Source organism: Oryzias latipes, chromosome 19 (genome assembly GCF_002234675.1).
Source record: "Oryzias latipes chromosome 19, ASM223467v1".
In the NCBI taxonomy this organism is placed as follows: domain Eukaryota; kingdom Metazoa; phylum Chordata; class Actinopteri; order Beloniformes; family Adrianichthyidae; genus Oryzias; species Oryzias latipes.
Window position 1 is genome coordinate 2,831,769 of NC_019877.2, and position 22,747 is coordinate 2,854,515.

Genomic DNA, 22,747 nt, shown 5'->3' on the forward strand with positions numbered 1-22,747 from the left:
GCTTCATTGTTTTCATTTGTCTGAACATTTCTGCTTTCCCCCCCCCCCCCCCCCCTCTACATTTCTCTTGCGGGGGTGGCGGCTGTATCTTTGGAAGGAGTTGTGCGCTAAATTTAGCAGATCTGCAGCAACATCTGGTGCTTTAGGAAAATGTTGATCTTGCCGTGAGGCAGAGTTACGGCTGGACCGGTTCACTGCAACAATGTGAGGGCCTCTGTTGCCATGGTGACGCTGCACGGTACCATCAGCTCCAGAAGTTGTTCGTTCGTAAAGATTCAATTTGTAGTTATCTGATATCATTCTAGGTTCTAGGGTCTTGTTCTGGACAAAACCTCTTTTTTCTTACAGAGCTTCAGTTTAGAGTTCTTTACGTTCCCACGGGGGTGGGCAGGATTGCTTTGGTGGTGTCATCTTGGTTCTCTTCCTCCTTTTACTTCCTGTTTTTAAATATCATAGAGTACATCATCTTTCCACTTTTCTCTGGCTGACGTTCTCCTTTCTGCTAAAGTCGAACATTTGGTTCATTTGTTTTTTTTTTTGCTTCCAGTGCTGCAGTTGAGACTTCAGCATCGGCGGACCCGCGAGCAGCTGGTGGATCAGGGCATCATGCCGCGTGAGTAAACAGAGTTTTTAGCCTGGGCGGGTTCAAGATGCAACAGCGGGCCTGAATCACGCCGATGGAAAGATAACGAAATCTGTGTTTGTGCCGTAGCCCTCAAGAGCCCGGCAGCTTTCCACGGGCAGATTCGCAGCCTGGAGAGAGCCAGGGTAAGAGGAGGATTTTGGGCAAAAAGAGCCGATCCAAGGCTCTACACAGATCTGAAGTCTGTTTCCTTGGTTTTCAGACCGAGAACTTCCTGAAGCACAAGATCCGCAGTCGTCCAGAGAGAGCAGAGCTGGTCAGGATGCACATCCTGCAAGGTGCAGATAACTAACCGGCCGCCGCACAATGCAGACGCTTTCTGCATCCTGTGGACCTTTGGGCCTCGGCAGAATCACTCCCACAACCCCACTTAATAAGTCACTGTTGGCTCAGCTGATGATACTAATGATGGTTTATGTTCCTGAATATACTTCCTGAATTGATATGATTCAAATTTAAAAACTACAGTTATAATCGAAGCAAAAGCTGAACAATATAAACTAAAAGACAATTATTTTAACCCTGAAAATTATTTAAAAAGGAGCACAAAGTTATGGATTTTATATGTGTTAGTGTGGATCTTTTTTTTAATCTCTCAGTAACTTTTATTTTGCCGCCTGCAGAGACGGGTGCAGAGCCCTCGCTTCAGGCCACGCAGATGAGGCTGAAGAGGGCGAGACTGGCCGACGACCTGAACGAGAAGATCGCCCAGAGGCCGGGCCCCATGGAGCTGGTGGAGAAGAACATCCTGCCCGTGGATTCCAGCGTCAAACAGGCCATCATAGGTGAGGCGGGGACTCTGCGCCCCCTGGTCAGCCGTCGAGAGGGACAAAGCTGACTCTGTGCTTCTCTGTAGTGGGTCAGGTGAATTATCCCAAGGTTCTGGATGAGGACAGCAACGACCCCTTGTCACCGGAGCAGCCGGCCAGCCAGGAGTCTCAGGGCTCCGCCCCCTCACCGGGGGAGAGCAAAATGCCAGAAACGCCATCTCCTGGACCGGCTTCCTTACCCAGCGCCATGCTGCAGGTCAGAGAGACGGCAAACACTATTGAATCATTTTACAGATTCTGTTTACATGCACACAGAAACCAGTCCTTTCCTGATTTATTTAGTGGAACAGAACATTACAATGACAAATGTTTAAAACTTCCTGTTACCTTCAAAACATCCACGTTTGTTTTTTTCTAATCGTAGCATTAGCTTTGCTAATCTGGGAATTGATGTGTTTACTAAATGGAAAGAACTTTGCTGCTTTTACCTGTGTTTTTACTCTGTGAGGAGGAAACTGCAGGATTTGAACCCTCGTCCGTCACACAGCAGCTCTTAGTCTCTGAAGGAAAAAAAAAATAAAGACAGGACAAACGACGATAGATTCCAGGGAATTTTTGCTTTTTAGTGATCAACAAACTGCCCCTATGCCTCAGATTAAACCCAGGATATTGGACATCCCATAATTCCAGAATCGGATTTTGCATCTTTGAGTGTTTCTGAGAACTGGAGAAAGGGTTTACTTCCATCTCCAACCAAATGAAGGCGCCATTTTTTTTTCATGTTGGAGCCAGACGCCATCGGTAAGCCATGATCGGTTTGGTCTGAGCCCACGTTTCTACGGCAACCACTGTTGCCGATCAGGAGTGAGCTTTTTAACAGGCCACACCCCTACCGCTCGAAAGCGGGCTCATTGAAACGTTTTGAAAATTGGACGTGGTGGCCAGCAGGCTCCACCCACTTTTAATTGAGGCCTCTGATTGGGCAGATTATTGCTTGAATGACTTGAAACCGAGTGACAGTGGGAGGGAGGAGTCACTCAGTCCAGTTCTCATGTACAGTCAATGTTTCACTTATGAACGACGCTCCTCCTCAGGCTTTTCCCACACCGGACTTCCCAAAAGCGGTTTCCTCCTTTGAAGCTGCCAGCCGCCCCGCCGCCCCTCCCGCCCAGCCGGCCACTCCAGCTGCCCCCCCAAAACCCGCCCCGACTCTGGTCAAAGTAAGCCTCCAAACCTTTGCTCCACACCCGTTGGTTGCTGGACGGAAGTCAAGAACTTCCTGTGTGTCCTCCCACAGCAGAGCCAGCAGAAGGCGCCATCAGAGAAGAGTCGCAGCAAGAAGAACAAGGAGAGGTCAAAGGTGAAGCGGCTCAAGTATCACCAGTACGTTCCTCCTGACCAGAAGCAGGAGGCCAGCGAGGCTCCCATGGACTCCTCCTACGCCCGCCTGCTGCAGCAGCAGCAGCTCTTCCTGCAGCTGCAGATCCTCAGCCAGCAGACGCAGCAGCACTACAACTACCAGACCATCCTGCCCGCCCCGCTCAAGTACGGCCTCACTGCTTTCTGCCTTCACCCCTCCTCTTCCTCTGGCTTCTTTTCTCCAACAACCGCTCCCGTGTGTCTGCAGGACGGTGGCCGAGCAGGCCAGCAGTCCCGGCACTCTGCCGACCTCCATCGTGGTGTCTCTGCCAGCGGCGCCGCCTCCTCCACCCCCACCTCTGCCCTCCGCGTCGGCACGACCAAACAGCCGCAAGCCGGGAGTTCTTCCGGCCAATCTGGAGGAGATGAAGGTCTTTGGAAATCCTCCTTTCCTAAAGTTCTTATTCTCTTCTCTTTAGAACCAGAAGCACTCTGCAGATTCCATACTAAGCTTTCTGCACTAAATCTCCTCCTCCAGGTTCTCATTTGACAGTTTGGGTTTTAAAATCGGAACGTTATGAGATCCGATCACGTAGGATGTTGAACCCCGATCAGGATAAAACTGCTTTCAGCCAGACGGCTAGCTAAACTTTGTCCCATAAGAAGACAAGTCCTCTTTGAATTTGCTTTGATGTACAGTCTTGTGATTCTAGAGCACAAAACGGGAGTTTTAGTATTTCACTTTATGAGATGCTAAAGCTAGCGGTAGCTCACAAAGCACCTGCTGCATTGCTGTGCAAACATTTTTACATTTGGTTGAAATTCATTCATTCATTCATTCATAAGTTTTGTCAAAGGAAGTGAAAGCAGGGAGAAAAATTAGGAGTGAAAAACATCAGAGATTTCGCTCACAGCTCTACTTCAAAAACATTTCATCAGAAAAAATAGAGTATTTTTACTTTTACTGAGAATAAAATAGACGGCTGCCAAGGGACCGTCTGCAAAGTGCAAGCGCCACGAAAAAGTGATTTAAAAAAAATCCTTTTTCAAAAACCAACAAAAACTAAACTTAATAAGATTTTTTAATAGAGAAATGAATCACATCTGATGAAAAATGTTCAAATGTTCAGCCAAACATAACAGTTTTTTTTTTCTTTTAGTTGATCATCTATTGTTGAAGCTACCTCACAGAAACGCTCTGTTTAAACCAGATAAGGATAAATTAGGGGAAATCTGGATTTGTTTGTTAAATTTGTTGATTTTTTTTTTATGTTTTACAATAGGATCGAGTGTCCGCAGACTCTCAAGCGGTTCTGAATCGGTGGTACCGGTTGTTCTGACCCGACCGTCTTTGTCTTCTCAGGTGGCCGAGTTGAAGCTGGAGCTGAAACTGCGCGGCCTGCCGGTGTCCGGAACAAAGATGGATCTCATAGAAAGACTGAAGCCGTTCCAGGACACCTTCTGCGTCCCGGCTTCCTCCGCCGCCGCCGCTGCTCCGCCCACCTCCACCCTCTCCTCCGTCCCCATGGAGGTCACCGCGACCGCAGGCCCCGCCATCGTCTTCCAAGCGCAGCCGCTGGCTCCGGAGAGCATGAGCTCCACGTCACCGGTGTCGCCCGCTCCCACCGACCCCTCTGTGGGGGTGTCTGAGGCAGGATCTGAAAGCAAAAGGGGGTTGCAGCCCCTGCTGCCCCCCGCCGGCCACGGGGAGAAGGACAGACGGCTCCACGAGAAAGAGAGGCAGATCGAGGAGCTGATGAGGAAGCTGGAGCAGGAGCAGCGGCTGGTGGAGGAGCTGAAGATGCAGCTAGAGGTGGAGAAGAGGGGTCAGGTCGTCTGCGCCACTGAGCCCCCCTCCTTGTCCCCTACGCTCATTTCAGCGCCCCCCAGCGCCGGCGCTGCTGTCCACAACTCTGTAAAAATGGAAGGTTCCCTCCGGGCCAACTGTTCGCCCAACGCTGCCCCCATCCCCAGCTCGGTCCTCGGCTCTCAGCCCCTGACGGGCCCCCTGGCGGCCCCCCTGGCGGCCCCCCTGGCGGCCCCCCTGGCCTCAGTAGTGAAGCTGGAGGACGTGACGGTTTCTTCCAGCAACCTGCAGCTCCCCGCCCAAACGCAGCTCGTCAGCCACGTCCAGCCCGGCATGAACACGAGCGGCCAGCGCCGCTCCCCCTCCCAGACAAGTCCCCAGCCCGCCATGCCCAACCTGCAGCAGTTCTTCATCAGCCACCATGGGGGGGTCTCCCAGGTCCTGGGCCAGCCTCAGACTCTGCTGACCACCGCGGGCCAGGCCGGAACCCAGATCCTGCTGCCGGTGACGCTGCCCAGCAACGCCGCTGCCATCCAGCTGCCAAACGCCAGCCTGCAGGTACCCAGCAGGAATGACCTGGGGGGGTCAGAGGGCTGTTATCTGACGGTCCTGTAAACGAATCGTCCTTTCTCTCAGCCCGTCCTGCAGGCCGCAGTCTCCAACCCGGGCCTGGTCCAGGCTTCAGTCCCTCAGCTGCAGCCCACCAAGGTGGAGATGGCGTCCGGCCAGCCGTCTCTGCTGCAGGTCCGTCCCGTCAGCGTTCGGTTTCCCCTGCCGCTCTGGACTCTGCCGCTCTGAAGTCTTCCTCTTGTGTTCCCAGACTCTGACCGTGTGCGGGTCCCCGGCCCGATCCGAGCTGAGCCCGCAGTGTTTCCTCCGGAGCTCCCCAGACGACAGAGTCTCTCCACAGGCCTCCCCCAACCACCTGCTGACCAACGGGCCCCTCGCCAAGGTACCAGCCCAGAGCTGTTACCGTAGCAACCATCTCACCCTTCAGAGACTCACTTCTTTTTTTTCCCCTCTCAGCCTTCATCCCCTCAGCCCGCCTTCCTCCTCCAGCCCTCCGCCCTGGCTGCTCCTCCAAAGACTCGGGAGCCTCCGCGCTACGAGGAGGCCATCAAACAGAGCCGCAACAACCTGCACATCAACAACGTCTCCCAGGTGAGAATCGGCGTCTAAAACGCACGTCGCTGCACCTCCTTTTATTCGCTCAACGAGAGTTTGCCGTTTTATAAACCTCTGATTTTCTTAAACGACAGGTTTTCACTACTGACAATTTTGTTTGTTTATTGCTCTTTGAACAGTGAATGAAAAATGTAAAGTCCCTCCCCGATCATCTTTTGATCTATTTTCCCCTTATTATGCTGTTTGTAGTGGATGCATCTGAGCAGGGAGCTTGTGACACGCCCATTGTAGTTCCTACGTCACACATACGATCTTTTTTTAACGATAGATGTCCTCCATCATCAGGAAAATAAGACATGAACGTGTTAAAAACGTGATTTTCATCAAAATGGGTCTTTATTAAGATGAAACAGACTCAAAAATATGTGACAGCATCAACATTTAAAATATATTTACACAAATAAAAACAGAGTCTTCTGGAGCTCCAAGTTTCACCAAAAAAATGATCAACAGCCACATCTGGTGGCCAACTTAAGTCACTGCAGTAAATGTGTGACTTCATGTTGAGTAAATCCTATTTTTATATTTAAATAAAATACATTTGATATTTAAAACACTGAAATATAGCTGTTTTTATATGATCAATACCTAAACGTCTGCATGTTAACACATATTCCATTATAAACATGAAAAGTAATAAAACATGTTTGTTTAAAACACAAACTTTTTTTTTTTTTTTTTTTAAATAAAGACTAAATTATCATCACAGTTTTCTTTAAAAGAGCAACATATATACAGGAATACTAAGAAGAAAAAAATGATAATGGGCAATAATACCCAAAATAATATTTTGTTTAAAATGAGTTGATGGGTCATGTGACTCACAGGGGGGCGGGGCAATCCTCGTTTTCCGGTCTTGCTTGCGGCAGATATTGGTGGGGGATTTTTTTAAAAGCCCTGAAATATCTGCGATGCGTCTTCGCAGGTTTCCATGGCTACCAGCCAACACATGGACGACCTGTTTGACATCCTGATAGAGAGCGGAGGTAACTGATGTTTGTTGGTTTCATCGGGTTTGGATTTCTTTTTTTTTGTATTAAAATTCTTCTGCCCCTCCCTTGCAGAAATCATTCCCTTCATGCAACAGGAGCATCCGGCGCCTCTCAACAAGACTCATCCCGCCGTCACCGCCAGCGTGACCACCCTCCCCGTCAACACCGTCCTGTCGAGGCCCCCTCCACAGATCCAGATGGCCCCCCCTCCGACTCTGAGCTCCGTCAACCCCAGCCTGCCCCCTCTCTCCTCTTTAGCCACGGACAATCAGCTGGAGGCCTTCCTGGCCGGCACGCCGCCGGCGTCGGACCCGCGCACTCAGGGCCTGATGGAGGAGCTGCAGGCGCAGCTGATGGAGCAGCAGCCGTACTCGCCCATGGACACGTCCGACCTGTCCTTCTGCGGCGACTCCTCGCCCCCATCCTCGTTCAACATGGGTCTGTCCGACCCGGCCCTCGACAACATGGAGTGGCTGGACCTCACCATGCCGCCCGGACCCGGCGGGTCGCTCACGCCGCTCGGGATCCCCGCGGACTTCTTAGACTCGCACGACCTGCACTGGGACTGACAAATGATGTGGGCGCCATGACTCGTCGTCATCACAACTTCACTGTTTATCAACGAAGCCAAGGAGGCGGAGCCTAAAGCAGACTGGCTTTGTAAATACATTTGGCTGCAGAACTTGTCAGAACAGAAGACGGTCGGTTCCCCTGATCTCCGCGGCGCCTTGCTGCTCTCCACCTAGAGGTCCCTCCCATCCGGTCAGCGCTCAGCCTCCGTGCACGCCGTTCCGGTGGACTCCACGCCATCCTCTCCGTTAAGGTTTGGTTTGAGGGAGCGCGCAGGCTGCTGCATCCGTGGAAGAGCTATGCACTAAAGAGGCGCCGGAGCCTCAGAACAACAAGCAAATGTGAGCACTGCGTTACCATGGCGATGGTTTCCATCACTGGTGTTCTGGAGAACCCGCAGTTGTCCAAGTAAGTCTCCTATTTGAATGTATTTGAACAAAACAACAATCAGACTTTTGCTAGAAACTTTGGCAGCTGTCTTTTTCTTTTTCTTTCTGTGGATCAGATAAGTGATCTAAGCCAGAGGAAGTCTATCCAAAAGTAAAGATGTGAGCTTTATCCCTGCACTTTTTCCTCGGAACATGGACAAAGAATTCCCGACCGTTGGGAGGAGCTAGCATGTCGTCGTGTGCGTAGTCCGTCTCCCGTCTGTTGCATGTTACACGCGTCTCCCTGCATGATGGCGTTCGTGTCTACGATCAGAAAAAAGCCAGAATCCGATCATTTCCCGCTGTGGAGCTCGTGACGTTTCCGAAGACTGTTTTTCTCGTGTTGCACAGAACCGACTTTTTTAGGCGGCTTTGCTTGGGCGGGTTTCTTTTTTTTTTTTTTTTTTTTTTTTAAGTCCACTTCCTGTTCCGTTCTCTCAAAGGTTTTTTTCTCTAAACACCCACTCCAATGAAAATGCTGTTTTCAACACATTTGACTCACATTTAAGCCAAATGAAGCATTTCTGAGTATTTCTTTATTGAAATTATTGTGAATCAGGAGCAGAAAAAAAAAAACAATTGTAGTTGTGATGTAGAAAATCCGCTGGGCGGGGCCACACACTTGTCCTGCTCCATTCTGATGCTACGTTCAGCCCATGCTGTTCACACTGGACCAGCAGGGAGGGGCTTCTTCTTCTTCTTGTACTATTTGCTAGCACATGTCCACCTCCTACAGTTGGAAGAGGTCAAAGGTCAAAGCGGTGCATGTTAGGTTGAAGGTGTGAGGGGACTGTAAGTTGCAGGAGAGGCTGTAAACAGATGGATTATGGGAAGGGGCGGGCTTACTCTGTGATTGTCCCGCCCACAACTCGGAGGTGAATTTTTGATCGACTCCTGCTGCTCTACAGCAGTGTTTTTCAACCTTTTCTGAGCCACGACACACTTTAACCTTAAAAAAAATCCCGCGGCACACCAGGATCCAAAAATTAAAAAAAAAAAAAAACGGAGAAACTCAGTATGTATTGATCTACAGCCCCTCCACAATCTCACATGCATTTTTGAGATAATTGTTGCAGAAAAAGCTGGAAACTGCAGTTGTTTTTTTTCTAAAAGATGCAATAAAAGTTAAGTTAGAAGATTTAAAAACAGTTTGTGTGTTCGTTGGTTTCAAGACGTTTAACAACAGATCTCCTTGTGCGCTGTCACTCTCACAACCCAATGCATCATGGGAGATGTAGTGCATAAAACGGCCGGCGGAGATCGCGTCTCTGAGCTTCATGGTTTTGTTCACTTGTTCCACGGTCTGATACCGGATTCTGTGGAAAGCTGCACCGTTAAAGACGAGATTTAGCTGGTATTTCTGTTAGACCTGAGCGACTTTACGAGCTAAATCGGGACAAGGAAGTGAAGACTTTAACCACTTCTGATTGGTCAGACTGATGACATGTGATTAAGTTCCCTAAGAATGATTGGTGGAGACAGTTAAAGGGCCGGGACTTTTCTAAAATACAGCCGAAGGTGCAGCTGAATCGCGGTACGTCATTCTTATCAAAATGTCTTTAATAAAATAAAATAAAGGCAAAGAAAAAGTATTTTACGATCTTTTATATTCCTAACTACTCAGTGTTAGAGAGCTGAAATCCCGGAGATGGGAAATGTTTTTATATCAGTTAATGAGGGCAATTTCCCACGGCACACTTGGCCATCTCCCACGGCACACTAGTGTGCCGTGGCACACTGGTTGAAAAACACTGCTCTACAGAAACTATGTCCTAAAAACCAAAAGTTTATGTTTAATTTTGGCTAAAAACTGCAAAATTGTAATTAAAAGTCGACGGGGGACGCTTTGAAAATAAATCACAAGATGATGGGAGTGGGACTTTAAGGGTTTAAACTTTGGGATTAATGGAATTAAACGGTTGGACTTCCACTAGAGGGCGATAAAGCTCTCCGTCACTTTGAGCAAAACCCGGACTGTAAAGAAAACCCGCCGTTTTCCTGGCGTTCTTCTCGTCTCAGCTCCGCTCTGTCTGATGGCGAGACGCCAAACGCTGCTCAGCAGCCGTCGGAGACGACCTCCGCGCGCCTTTTCGTTTCCACGTTGCTGTTTTTTAATTTTATTCAGGAGACGATTGGCTTACTCTGACATTCAAACACTTCCTCCTGCCTTCGTGAGGATCTTGTTTTTGTATTTATTCCGATCGGCAGTGACCTTTCTCTCGTTTTTCCGCCGTTTTGCTGCCTGGATGGACGAGTTCAGCTGGAAGAGCAATAATAACTGCTGTCTTCTGATGTACTGTACGTCAAATCCTGCCTTGATTTTTCTCCGTGTGTGAACTTTTAGGGCGTTTCATATCATTGGAGAGGGCTCACACCTTCAGCTTCATGCTTTAGTTTATTTATTTTTTTGGTCTTTTGTGTAGAAATAAAATAAAATCTGCACATGTTGCCTGTCCTGTGAAAGGTTTCCCCTCTTTTCACTCAAATCAAAGCTTTTAATCTGAAGGCGTTTTTGAACAAAAACATCTAAACCCATTTGTGTCCTCCTCCCACGCCATGCCTCCTGTGTCTGATGCCATATGTTTTGCACATTCTGTACATATTTCTATAGATGTAAGGCATATTTTTATACATGTGTAACATCCACGGGCTCTCTATTTTGTAAATACAAAAAAATAGACGTGTGTGTGTGTGTATATAAGTCCTGCTTTTTGTGTCAATAAAGGTTGGTGTACTGTGAGGTTTTATTTTCTTAATTTAAACTCTATTTTAACAAATTTAGGTTTAAAATGTGCGGATATGTCAAAAACGCAAGAATTCTTTATTAAAAAAAGTTACGTTGTTTAATACAAGTACAAGTTACAAAGACACAAAAGTATGTGAATTTAAAACATAATTAGCTTTATACGTCAACAAAAACCAGGTTTAATCTGTTATCTCTTCCTGCTGCTGGTTCACTGCAGAGCCGACAAATAATCCAGTGTTCCAACCAGGTTTATCTAATCCAGCTTCTCTATTCTGATATAAAAAATAAATAGAAAGTTCCCTCCATATCAGCCGAGTTAGAAAATGTCCATATTGTGCTCCACGTTTCCTCGCTCGCCATCATTTGAATAAAGGAGTGATGCTGGGAGCCGTTCAGAAACATTTCCTTCTATTGCACGAGCGGACGAGGACTTCAGCGGAAACGGCGGCGCCCCCCCCCCCGTGACCGCCGATGGGCCCGGGTCAGACCGGCGTGAAGGTGCGGATGTGCGTTTGGCAGCGAGGACAGGAGTGGAGGACGTTCTTGAAGCGGTTTGTGAAGAAAGGGATGAGACAACAACCTGCAACACAGCTGGAAAAACAAAAAAACAACAGGACTTTTGAACACAGACGTGGTTTAAGACAAAACATTTTCCTCGGGTTGATTACATAAACTATATCATATATGTAGAAAGTGTCCATTACCACACAAACATACAGACTAAGGATTTATCTTAAAATGTCCATTATTCTTTCACTCCTCATTCAAACCTGATGCACACATATATATATATATATATACATGCTCACATATTTACACTGTGCTTATGTGCTTCCATACATACATGCATACTGACATGCAAATATAGACATACACACACATACAATCATACATAATTAACACATACAAGCATACATGGTTAAATACATACATGTGTATGTACACCTGTATGTACATACACACACATAAGCACGCTGACATAAACATTAATACACACACACAATTCATATATGCATTTTTTACATGGCCGAACTTTGAACCCTTGTGCTATCCTAGGCACTTTAACGTTGGGAGTTGGGTCATTCAGACCCACTGGACAGTGCTCTGAACCTTTTGTCTTCAATGATTTGTGATCTTCACTGGTGTCCATGGATTACATGAAATCTTTCCACCTTTATCCACCTTTGTCATGGTAGGGACAACACGTCAATATAAGGGGGGGGGGGGGGTCATCTAAGATAGCACAAAATAAGTGATTTTATAAAAGCATCTACACGTGTTTATGGACTGCATGTGGGAACGCACACATTTGTTTTGTATGTATAATTTTTCTCTGTGACACCTTCCACAGATCATTTAGCGTTTGTAAGACAGAACGTTGACGTTACCCCAACGTGGAGCACACAAAGCAGACCAAGCAGGAGGACAAGCCCACTTTGAACCGGGTCTGGGTGACGATGACAGCTTGGCAGGAAGGACACTTTGTGGTTGCTGGTTTGTGACCCAACGACTCCACTTGACCCGAGGAAAGACAACATGCAGTTTCAGTTGGAGAAGCCCAAACAAACAGAATATTGCAATAATAATAATAATAATGGAGTTTGGAAAAAGTTGAGCGACACCTGGAAGGATCTGATGCTCTCGGGTTTGTGTCGCCGTGTCCTCCAGCTGCAGCTCGGGAGGAGGCAGGGTGTAGATCCCCCCACGCGGTGACTCTCTATAGACATGATTGCTCACTTGGGGGCCTGGTGATAAACACAACACAGTTTGAATGAAACTTTTCGGTTTAAGAAAAACACAAACAAAAGAAAAGGTGAGGAAAAGTGCACCTCTCCTTCCAGTGGCTATGAAGCGAACTCCATTTCCCACCATGTTTTCTTTGAGGGCCTCCAGCTCCTGCAGCTCCTTCTGAATGGTCTCGAGCTCACACATCTGATCTCCATCCTCACTGGTTGCTATGACAACACAGCAAAAAAGACAAGAGCTCAAACCCATCTTCACAAGAGAACACTTTGGACTGAAAAGGTTCTGGTTAGAAACTAGAAACCCTGTGAGTCCAATTTTTAAAATAAAAATATTAAACAAACTTGTTTCAAAATGTTGCGTCAAATTTACTCAACCCGATAAATGTCTTCAAAATTCAAGTTTTTGTTGTAGCGGGTAGACTTCCATTACAGTTCTAATTAAAAAATAAACATGATTTTTCTTTTTAACCGTTTTTGCACTTTATTTATTTGTAATTTTTATTAACATATATTGCACAAACAAAATACCAAACACAAAACTCCACACTGTTTTCACGTTTGCCAGGGAAATGAACAAAAATTCAAAAAAACATAATGTAAAACAGTTTCAAAAGAGACCATGTGTCAACTGTTCTAACAGATTTTATACTGTTTACATACAGAAACATTTCTTTCTGGAAAACAAAAAAATATCGTTTTTTTTTGTTTGTTTTTTTTTGTTGCATATTTTCACTTGTGTATAAAGTATTTAGCCATAATTATAAGTAAATTAACTACATGAATTTTCTCTGCATTAAATGTCCCTTGTGTAAAATATCCAAAAATAATATGTCAAATCTTTCCAAAATAAAATAAACATGATTTTCAAAAAAAGAGAATTAGCTTCCGGCAAAAGACAACACGTGACCGGAAATACAATACTTGAATCGGAAGTACAAATAACCGGTAATGACTGCTTAAAAAATAAGTTTTAAAATCCTAAATTAACACCAAAACGATTCATTTTACTTATTTTTTATTTTTATTGAAATCAGTCAGGATTCATTCGTACACTTTGTTTACGCTATGGTTTTAAATAACTTTTCCACAACTTTCACTAAATTTCTTTTTGATTTTGATTTTAAAATAAAAACATTTCAGTTGTTGTAGTCGGTGCCGCTAAATCAAACCAAAACACACATCGATACGTCCAAGTTTGTCTGGTTTGCCGTTAAAATTGCAACAGCAAATTTTGTGTGAGAAACGCCTGACTGCAGTCTGCAGACCGGGGCGTGGCCTAATGTGGGCGGAGTTAAACGCGTTGTGCTGCAATATTACCACCTAACGGATTTGGAGGTGTGTCCTGAGATATTTACAGTAAAGGCCGTTCACACCGGGACGAATTTCGCCGGCGATTTTCGCCGACGTTTAACGCCTCGTGACTAAACAAAGGGCACCAATGAGAGTGTGCACACCGACGCGAAAAAACGCCACGCGTCAAAGCGTCAAAAAAAAAAAACGCCTCGGGTTCGTTTTTTTTTTTCGACGCGTCGCGTCGAAATCTATTCGACCAATGAGAATGGCGCTTTTGCACATGTGTCTGGAGCTTCTGAAGTTACAGTAAAACACAACTTGGGGGCGCTCAAACACAAAACTGCCTTGCTGAGCACACATACCAGCAAAGAAGATAGACTCCGAGTTGCATCTACACAGCCGCGAAGAAATAATGACGGACATTCTAAAATATCCCCGAACGAAGCACCAGTTGGAGCTACTGGTGCTTGAAATATTCATGTTTTTTTTGTATGATTCTGACAAGCGCGTAAATACTTGCTCTCTTCTTCTGAGTGAAAAGCGACTTTAAGAAGCCTAAAGTTGCGCAGCGCCACCTTGTGTACAGGAGTATTTCTGTTTTACATTACGCGCCATCTAATGTCAGGGAATGAAATTGCATGTTCGCTCCGCTCATCGTCAGCGAAAATCGCCTGGGTGTGAACACAAAAAACGTGGCGAAAAACGCTGGCGAATAACGCCTGGCGAATATTCGTCCCGGTGTGTACGGGCCTTAAGGCTCGCCATGAACTTTTTCTTTTTTCTTTTTAGGAAAACATTAGTTACTTTGATTTTAGGATATGTACACTCCTTCTTTGAGAGTTTTGTTTTATTTATTTTTAAAAAACAGCCTTTTTTATTTTTGGCTCGAGGAACAAGAAAGGCAGACTGAACCAAACTGTGATTGTCGGTCGAGAACAAAACGGCTCTTATCATGTATGAATATGTCTCCTATTTTCCACTAGACCCCCTCAAAAACATCCCAAATCCTCAGGAATGTTAAAACCTTTTTCACAGAAACCCCTGTTATCATTACTCTCTCTTAGAATGAACCAGCGTGTTCGAGTCATGCTAGCTGCAGACACGTCCTTTTCTCCTCGCTTTAGGACTACAACTGTTGTAGTCCTGAAAAAAGTGTTGGCCACAAACAAAATAAACAAAACAGTTCATCCTGGTCAAACAAGCGGTAAGACGTGACCTTTCTATCTGAACTGATGCTTTATGTAACACATCGTGATCATCAGCATAGATATCGCTTTCCTTTGCCGCTGCAGTCGATGTCGATGCTGTCATGTTACCATGACAACACGCCACACCGCGAAATAAATAGTGCACTTTTTGTGAAAAAAGCGATCTAAACTGAAAAAGTAACAAGAGTGTAGTGATTAAGACTGATTGAATATTGATTTGTTTTTTTGTAAGTGACCATGGCATAAGCGGGTTAATGGCCTTCAGAGTGTGCGTTATCAGAATTAACACACTTGGTGGAAGCAGCTCTCTGGCACAAAGGCTTCCACGTGCTGCATTCATTTCTGAAAATGCACACTTCGTCGGCCATTAACCCGGACTTAACATTGGGAGTTGGGTCATCTGGACCCACTAGACAGTGCTCTGAACCTTTTTTCTTCAATGATTTGTGATCTTCACTGGTGTCCATGGATTACATGAAATCTTTCCACCTTTATCCACCTTTGTCATGGTAGGGAGAACATGTCAATGGAAGGGGGGGGGGGGGGGGTCATAGGATAGCACAAGGGTTACAAAATAAAATAAAAGGAAAATGTTTCACTCCAACAGTTAGTGAGAAATCTACAGAGCCCTGGACTAAACAACTAAAAGATTGTTCTCTTAACTCTTAGATAACTATTTCCTGCGAGTTGACATTCTGTGGGCAAATTAGGATTTTAGGCACACAAATTTGTATATTTGTATATATATATAGTATTTTTATATCAATTTTGTAGTCATATTTGTACTTTAGGAACACAAATTAGTGTTTGTATTTGTGGGCACAAAATTATAGTTTTTGGGAAAAAAATTATTTATTTTACTATCATTTTGTAGATACATTAGTATTTTGTATTTTATTTGCACTTGTGGGCAAAAAATGATCATTTTTGTATCATTTTGTGGATGCTATAGCATTTTGGGCACCCAAATTAGTATTTTATTTGCATTTGTGGGCAAAAAAGATTGTGTTTTATTAGTTTTTTGTGGACACAAATTAGTATGTCATTTGCATTTGTTAGCACAAATGAGCATTTGGTGCTAACAAGTTAGTAATTTGAGGGAACCTATTTTTCTAAATGTCCTGTCTAAGTCAGGTTTTTTGTGTGAGACATGAAAAGAAACCCACAATATTTTTTTCTCAAATAACTGAAATGTAGAGTCCAAATAGGAATCCTGTCAACTGAACCAGACTCTCCTGACACTCTCGCTTTTCACAGACTTACTGATAGATTTAAATGAGAAACTTCATAGAATAAAATGCTGTTTTTCTGTGGAGCTGCTGAACAGATCCAGGACTTTAATATTTATCAGCGTTTACTTCACTCAGTGCTGCTGTCTGAACGTGTCTGAAGGGGGAGACTTACGCTCGGCGCCGCTTGCTCCCCTTTTTTCTTCCTCCTTCTTCGTGCAGCTTAGTGTTTTCTGGAGGAGGAGGTGTCTGCCTTGGAGCTGCTGTATTCTGAACTCGATTTGGGGCAAGTCTGACGTCTGCACGACAGAGTTCAGGTTGGTCTGATTTTGGGCCTGCTCCTCCACATTTACGGTGGACGCCAACGTCCTGATGGACAGGGGGACCGCCGCGTTGGGCTCGGCGTTCTCCATCTGGCTTCAAACCGACCCCTGAGCAGAAAAACCTGCGGCTCGGTCCTGAAACCCAAAAGCTCAAGTCGTGCCGCGGAAACGCTCACATCCCAGAGTTCCAGAACAAAACATTGAAAAACGTTGCTGGTAAATCCTCACAGCAGACCGAGCCAAAGACGTCCATCGCTTCTGACTCACCAGAGCCGCTTCAGCTCAAACGTCAGCTTCCATCGGAGAGATGTAAACAGTACATAAACAAATGAGAGGCTGAAATCAGTAAAGTATGCAAATACTGACGGCCGCACACCACAAAGGACAGTACCTGACATTAAAAGAGGGGCTTTTTTCGGCTCTGCGTTTTGGAAAAAAAAAAAGAATGTGTTGATGTGACGTGATCAAGGAGAAGCTACAGAATGGGTGACGTGACCATTTCCTGTCTCACTCCTGTGCTTTTATTACAGGTCAGGTCTTAAAGAGTCCAAATATTACGACATCTCAGCAAAGACACAACGGAAACACACATTATAACACAAATATTCTGCTTCTGTGAGCTCAAAGCAGCTTTTAGTGTCATAAAAAACACAATTTTCCAGGGTTTTTTAAAGTTAAATTTTGAAAAAATATATAAAACATCTAAATATGTTTCTCTCTTTATGTGGCTGATGAAGACGACTAAAAAACTAGAGCCAAACAAAGATCCTTTATTGGGGAGATGGGCTTACATAAAGAAGAAAACTACATGTACATTTATTTTAAACATAATAACCTTTGGTTGTAGTGTCACAGATGTAAAGGTTTTCTGTGTAATAGATTACAGGCCTAATATACTGGATTGGATGTATATTATCAAATAAATAAAAAAGAGAAAATTTGTTTTAAAATTCTTTCTGATAATCGTTTCGTTTTTTGTCTTTAAAAAACTCAAATCGTTTCTTCTTACGGTCATTCCTGTCAAAGCAGACAAAATGTTGGATTTTAACCGATATTTTAGAGTTTTTCCTTATTTGATACGGATGCTGCTCATGTAATAATTTACCAGACAAGAAATCATTGATGAAACTCAAGAAAACAAACAACTTCTGTAGCTTAAATCACTTTTTTTTAAAAACCTCTTTTTTTGTATTATTGTTAAAAACTCTTTTATTTTATGTATTTTTATGTGAATATTTTTTATCCCCCAATTCAATAAAAACTCCTCAATGGAAAGAATTGTAATTTTCTCTGAAAACAGTTAAAAAATTTTAATGTTTAAGTTTAGACTTTAGTGCATTCATATCTCTGCGTTTATCATATTCTGGATCGCTGTCCTTTAAATAGATGCAAACATTATTTATTTTAATATATAAATTCAATTTTGTATATTCAAACTTCTCTAGAGAACAAAAAACAAACAAAACAGTCATTTATTAAACCAGAATGTTACTTAATATTGATCCTTGATATATTGCTTTAAAATATATAATACAAACCCAATTTTAGCACATATTGACTCATGTTTGCTGAAATGTTCAAACATAATTTCTGTTTTGAGTGTCAGTCAATCGCCATATAAGCTGAGCATTTTATAAACTGGTCTTTGAAGAAAAATACTTTAGTGACAACTTCTTTAAGCTTAAAAATACTTTTATCTCACTACTAAAACACAAATCACACAAGTAATAGATTACAATTTTACATCAAAGCACCAAAAGGATGGAATAAAACCTGTAAGTTGTTCTGATTAGAGTCACTTGAGGCATTTTCCCTGACAAATAATAAGCACAGAATGTGAAAGGTCACCGCCGCGTTCTGCATGAACTTTGTTCTGAAAGCAGAACACGGCGTCCCGGTTGGCTGACCTGTGAAATGCTGCAGTTGCCCCCACGTGACAGAAGCTAGTCACCATAGCATCAATAAAGCCCCCCCAGGGGGGGTCTATACCAACAGAGGAATGTGGCCTATATTCTACCCAATAAAAAACCCTCAATGCAAATTGACAAACACACACGGAACTGTTGTAAAACTATACACAGTATGTCTATTCATGATCTATGTATTTATGGAAAATGGTTATTTCCATATAGTGCACCCTAAAGACATGGAACTGTGTTTTTAAATTTGTTTACCAAACAGAAAAGTTTTTACATAACAACAAAAATGTTTTCCTCTAACAGAACGGGATCGAACTGTTGTTACAGCGACTCACCACTAGATGACAGCAGAGTGCGCTAAAAGATCAATTCAGGGTAAAGATTTGAGTCTGGACTTTTACTGCTTCATCAAGAGCACTGATTTGGCAGACGCCATCCATCCATGCATCCATCCATCCATGAACTTCATTTCAACCTTTTTTCTAAATCCTCTTGGCCTCAAATGTACACTTCTATGTCTTTGGCCCTCATAAACATGACTAACTTCAGTACTGGTCCAAACACACACACACAGACGGATCAAATGCTCAATTATACTTGTCACCTGAGGCAGGAAACACTCATTGATGAAAGAGTTTTAAAACTATGTGATCTTCTTGCATGTTTTTAAATGCCATTAAATTTAAAGTTCTAGCATTTTTTATTTTGACAAATTAAAAATCAAACTTTACATTTAGTTTGAACATTTCCAGACATGAAAATGTTTCCATCTATTCATATTTTTTGCAGAAATGTAAAGATAACGCTATTTATTAACTTCTGAAATGATGGAAAAAGTTACTTTTTGAATAAATAAAACTATAACAACAAAAACTAAGGACAGAATTTAAAAAGATGATTATATAAACTCTTCAGAGTCACTGAACTTTAAGCTCTGTTTGTCTGTAAAGTGCTCAGACCCACATAGGGACACAAACACAAAAAGCTCTGAAATGGACCCTGTAGTTTTTACTACATACATAAATTCTGCACATAAGGACCGTTCATACTGACTTAAAAGCCCTGGACTTTCTCCCACAGGTTGTCTGGTTCCTAAAAAGAAAAAAACATTCCTTACTGTCAGTCTCTAGGGGATTAATAAAGGTTTTTTTTAATGGTTGATTCTGCCTTTGCCCTAAGATCTGCTTCAACATCGACTGTGTCCTGATCTGAACAAACTGGGTAAATGTTTGTTTTTATGCAGATGACACAGTCGTATTCATGGAACAGATCCAGCAACTTAAAGACCCGCTCCTAACATCTTCTGATCTGTTGTAAAAGCAATCCCAGTGGTCTTTTAGTGAAAGGCCGTGTCACACACTACGCACATTTTGTGCAAATATTTCACGTAGGAAAATTGGTCATACGTGAATATACGTGGAAAAAGTGAGAAAAGTAGTGGTCTTTATGTGAAATTTTGACAGATGTATCACATATGATCCACGCTAAAGCCGTGGAACAAGTATCAATAAACCCCAAAAAACACGTAAATCAACGTAGATCATTAACCGTGTGTGATTACTGCGCTGTTTACATGGAATTCATAAGTGATATGTGCGTCAATTGTTTAAACGCAATATGTGGGCCGTACATGCGTCATAAAAGTTAAACATCTGTGGTTTTTGCAGGGAACGTCAGACATACGGGGACGGCCGTGGGAAGCGATTAATTGGCGTGTAGATCTCACAAAAATCAAATACGATTGCATAAGATTTACGTAACAATTACAAATAAACTACGTAAAATACACGTAAATTGTGAAATTCTCCACCAACCAAAAATTTTGAACAGCTCATAACTAAATGAACGGAAAGACCATCTGTGCATGTCGACAAATGCCGAACCCAAGAAACACTTGTGAATTATCACACATGAAACACGAAAGACCGAAATTTCATACGTTTAAAAAGCGCAAAATGTTCGTATTGGCTGAGTCACGCGGTCTTCAGCTAAAATTTTAAAAACCTGTCGTTTTCCAGGACATTGTTTCTGCAGAGCGGCAGTCATTCGTTAGAAATTCACCTCTGTGTTGTGGGACTGTTTGCACGGAGTAAGCCCGCCCCTACTTCCCGTCACCCATCTGTTTACGCTTTCTCCCACTAGCTCACAGCCCTTTACACCCCCAGCTTAACATGGCGACCAATTTTGGAGCCGTCCAGTCGTACAGTTTAGATCCAGATTCCAACACAGACGAGGAAAACAAAGAAAAAATTCATGGATCTGTTTGTCTGTAAATATGCATCAGAAGGGGGAGGAGCAGGGAGCTTGTGGCTCCGCCCAGAACAAAGAAACCTTTTGTCAGAAGGCGTTTTTTCGTCTGCACTTATTTTGAATTATCGACGATTTAAATGAAGAAATACATCAGAAAAATGCCAAAAGAACACGTTAGAAATCCCATTTTTAACCGGAGTGGGTCCTTCTTTTGATTTGAAAGCTACAGCATCTCTGCTCTGCAAGAAATGAAAACAAACCAACAGTTAGAGCTGGTTTCCACTGATGAATGCTGAGGTTTTTTCACGTCATCCTTTTTTCATACGGCTCGCTGTGCATCTGATAGAAGGCTTAACTGAGGCCTAAAAACAAGAGGAGACCAGAAAAGCTGCAAAGCAGAGATAAATGTTTGTCGAGCACCCTTCAGCTGGTCGCTTCTGAGCAGAGAACTGTTGCGTAAGCGACGCTCAGAGGTGGCCGACACAGACGGAGCGGCGGCTGATGTGGGTCAGAGCTCGTTTCTGTGCAGCTCTGTGGTTTTGGCGTCCTCTGCTCAGTGTGTTGATTCGCTGCCTCTCAGGGGGGCGTCTTGCTAGCGATGACACACAGTCGCTCTGAGAGTTGCGTCATGCCTGGATTAATGTGTTTGTGTGTGCAAATGGATTGACTGCTAATAACCCCAAACTTTTTCTGATTCTTTTTCTTTTCTCTTTTGATGACTTTAGTTGGGAAAAGCATTTGAAGGGAACCAAATCAACTTCCTGTGCAGCAGTTTGCAGCTGGACTCTCATGACTAATGAGAGGTCATGAGCGGCGGTTCTCTGCCACGGCCTTCATCCTGCTGGATGAACATAAGTGAAATCCCTGCATTCATCCCTCCTCAGCATCTCCTCCCTCCTGTTTGGGGTGGGGGCAGGCAGGGAGGGAGGATGCACTGCAGCATCCAGGAGACAAAAAGAGGTGTGTTTGAGTTGGTGAATAAGGGGAGGGGAGGTTAAAAAAAAAGAGGGAAGAGGGGAAGGACAGAGGGAGAGAGAGGCCGGCTGCCAGCATGCAGAGCTGAGAGGAAAAAGCATGTCTGCAGCTGCAACGAGGATTTGCAGCCAAAGCCGCCGCAACAAATAAAATATCGCCGCTTTTACTCCTTTGTTGCAACAAGGGGATTACATAAGAGACCTCCCCCCCTCTGAAACCTGCACTCAGCTTTGTTCTGGAATCAAACCTGAGGAGGGAATCTGCTGCAGCACAGCTGCAGCTTTTTACTACATCACCTTTGTTGATGCAGAATGGATTTTTTTATTTTGGGGGGGAGTTTCGTCTTTTTTGAACATTGTAGCTAAAGACCCAAAATTCAGTTTCAACGTGTTTTTGTGGCATTTTTCTGATAATGAAGGACATGTATAAAGAATATTAAGCTTAAAATTGCATTTCTGAGTATTTCTTTATTCAAATCGTTGTGAATCAAGTCATTGCCATAGTGGATTCAAATAACGAGGCAACTGTAAATTTAAGCTGCCAGAGGAAGTTTAATGCTTTAAATTGTGTGTAATGTTTATATGCCTAATGCGAATCATCACATTAACCCTTGTGCTATCTTGTGCTGTTTACTTTGTGTAAGCTGGGGGTAGTATCATAATTTAATTTTCCTGTTTTTTACCACTACAATTGCAGCAAACTGGTATTTGTATTGATACATTTTAACCCTTGTGCTATCTTAGATGACCCCCCCCCTCCATTGACGTGTTCTCCCTACCATGACAAAGGTGGATAAAGGTGGAAAGATTTCATGTAATCCATGGACACCAGTGAAGATCACAAATCATTGGAGAAAAAAGGTTCAGTGCACTAGTGGGTCTAGATGACCCAACTCCCAACGTTAAAGTGCCTAGGATGGCACAAGGGTTACGGGGCGGGGCTTACAGCTGAACAGCAAACGCAGGAAGATGTGACGTCACTGTAACCTTAAAAAAAAACACTTTTGGATTTGTTGACAGGATTTGTGTTAAACTGTAGTTCAAGAAGCAAAATCTATTTTTGTTTTCAAAGAAATTTCTGATTTTCACATCTGTTTTTAAAGAAAATGCATTTCTTAAGCTAATTTTAAATCATTTTAGAGATTATTTCCATCCGTATTTTCTTCATAGCTTCAGAAAAATCTATTGCTCCCAGCAATACGACCTATTTTACTGTTCTTTAGAAGGACTTTAGCACTTTTAATTTTAGGCTTCTTCCAGATTTAGGCCTCACATTTCTGCAGGAATGTTAAAAACAACAACAACA

General features: G+C 43.6%; 2 protein-coding genes across 6 annotated transcripts in view; one reads left to right on the forward strand and one right to left on the reverse strand.

Annotated features, from left to right (window-relative positions):
* The window catches only part of mkl2 (MKL1/myocardin like 2), a 20,243-nt gene extending 11,913 nt beyond the window's left edge, over positions 1-8,330 (forward strand). The window contains exons 3-16 of one of the 2 annotated variants that reach the window (XM_023949601.1): positions 548-613; positions 713-768; positions 846-921; positions 1,267-1,428; positions 1,500-1,669; positions 2,508-2,633; positions 2,711-2,958; positions 3,041-3,203; positions 4,136-5,137; positions 5,216-5,323; positions 5,400-5,531; positions 5,606-5,740; positions 6,690-6,750; positions 6,829-8,330. In XM_023949601.1, coding sequence (XP_023805369.1) covers positions 548-613; positions 713-768; positions 846-921; positions 1,267-1,428; positions 1,500-1,669; positions 2,508-2,633; positions 2,711-2,958; positions 3,041-3,203; positions 4,136-5,137; positions 5,216-5,323; positions 5,400-5,531; positions 5,606-5,740; positions 6,690-6,750; positions 6,829-7,325 — 3,002 coding nt within the window. In that variant the 3' untranslated portion in view covers positions 7,326-8,330. The remainder of the gene's footprint in view (positions 1-547; positions 614-712; positions 769-845; positions 922-1,266; positions 1,429-1,499; positions 1,670-2,507; positions 2,634-2,710; positions 2,959-3,040; positions 3,204-4,135; positions 5,138-5,215; positions 5,324-5,399; positions 5,532-5,605; positions 5,741-6,689; positions 6,751-6,828) is intronic. The other variant, XM_023949602.1, reaches the window with a different exon arrangement.
* A 1,619-nt stretch (positions 8,331-9,949) lies between these two features.
* Positions 9,950-17,948, reverse strand: LOC101164847 (cell death-inducing p53-target protein 1-like). 4 transcript variants are annotated; one of them, XM_011487858.3, is made up of 4 exons: positions 16,151-17,948; positions 12,330-12,455; positions 11,889-12,245; positions 9,950-11,091 (listed from the first exon to the last, which is right to left on the reverse strand). In XM_011487858.3, exons 1-4 carry the CDS (start codon positions 16,386-16,388, stop codon positions 10,817-10,819), a joined length of 996 nt encoding a protein of 331 aa, XP_011486160.2. In that variant the 5' UTR covers positions 16,389-17,948; the 3' UTR covers positions 9,950-10,816. The 4 variants fall into 4 exon arrangements, with proteins under 4 accessions (XP_011486160.2, XP_011486161.2, XP_011486162.2 ...); XM_011487859.3 differs by having other exon boundaries at positions 11,889-12,015; positions 12,123-12,455; XM_011487860.3 differs by lacking the exon at positions 16,151-17,948 and having other exon boundaries at positions 11,889-12,015; positions 12,123-12,245; positions 12,330-12,946.
* Positions 17,949-22,747: the final 4,799 nt, after the last annotated feature.

What these genes read in the sequence shown, in the direction of transcription:
- LOC101164847 (XM_011487857.2), bottom strand. Translation starts at nt 16,388, where the DNA reads ATGGAGAACGCCGAGCCCAACGCGGCGGTCCCCCTGTCCATCAGGACG. An exon ending in GGGAGCAAGCGGCGCCGAGC is followed by an intron (nt 12,456 to 16,150) that starts GTAAGTCTCCCC and finishes GTGTTGTCATAG; the next exon opens with CAACCAGTGAGGATGGAGAT. An exon ending in TTTGTGTGCTCCACGTTGGG is followed by an intron (nt 11,092 to 11,888) that starts GTAACGTCAACG and finishes TTGTTTTTCCAG; the next exon opens with CTGTGTTGCAGGTTGTTGTC.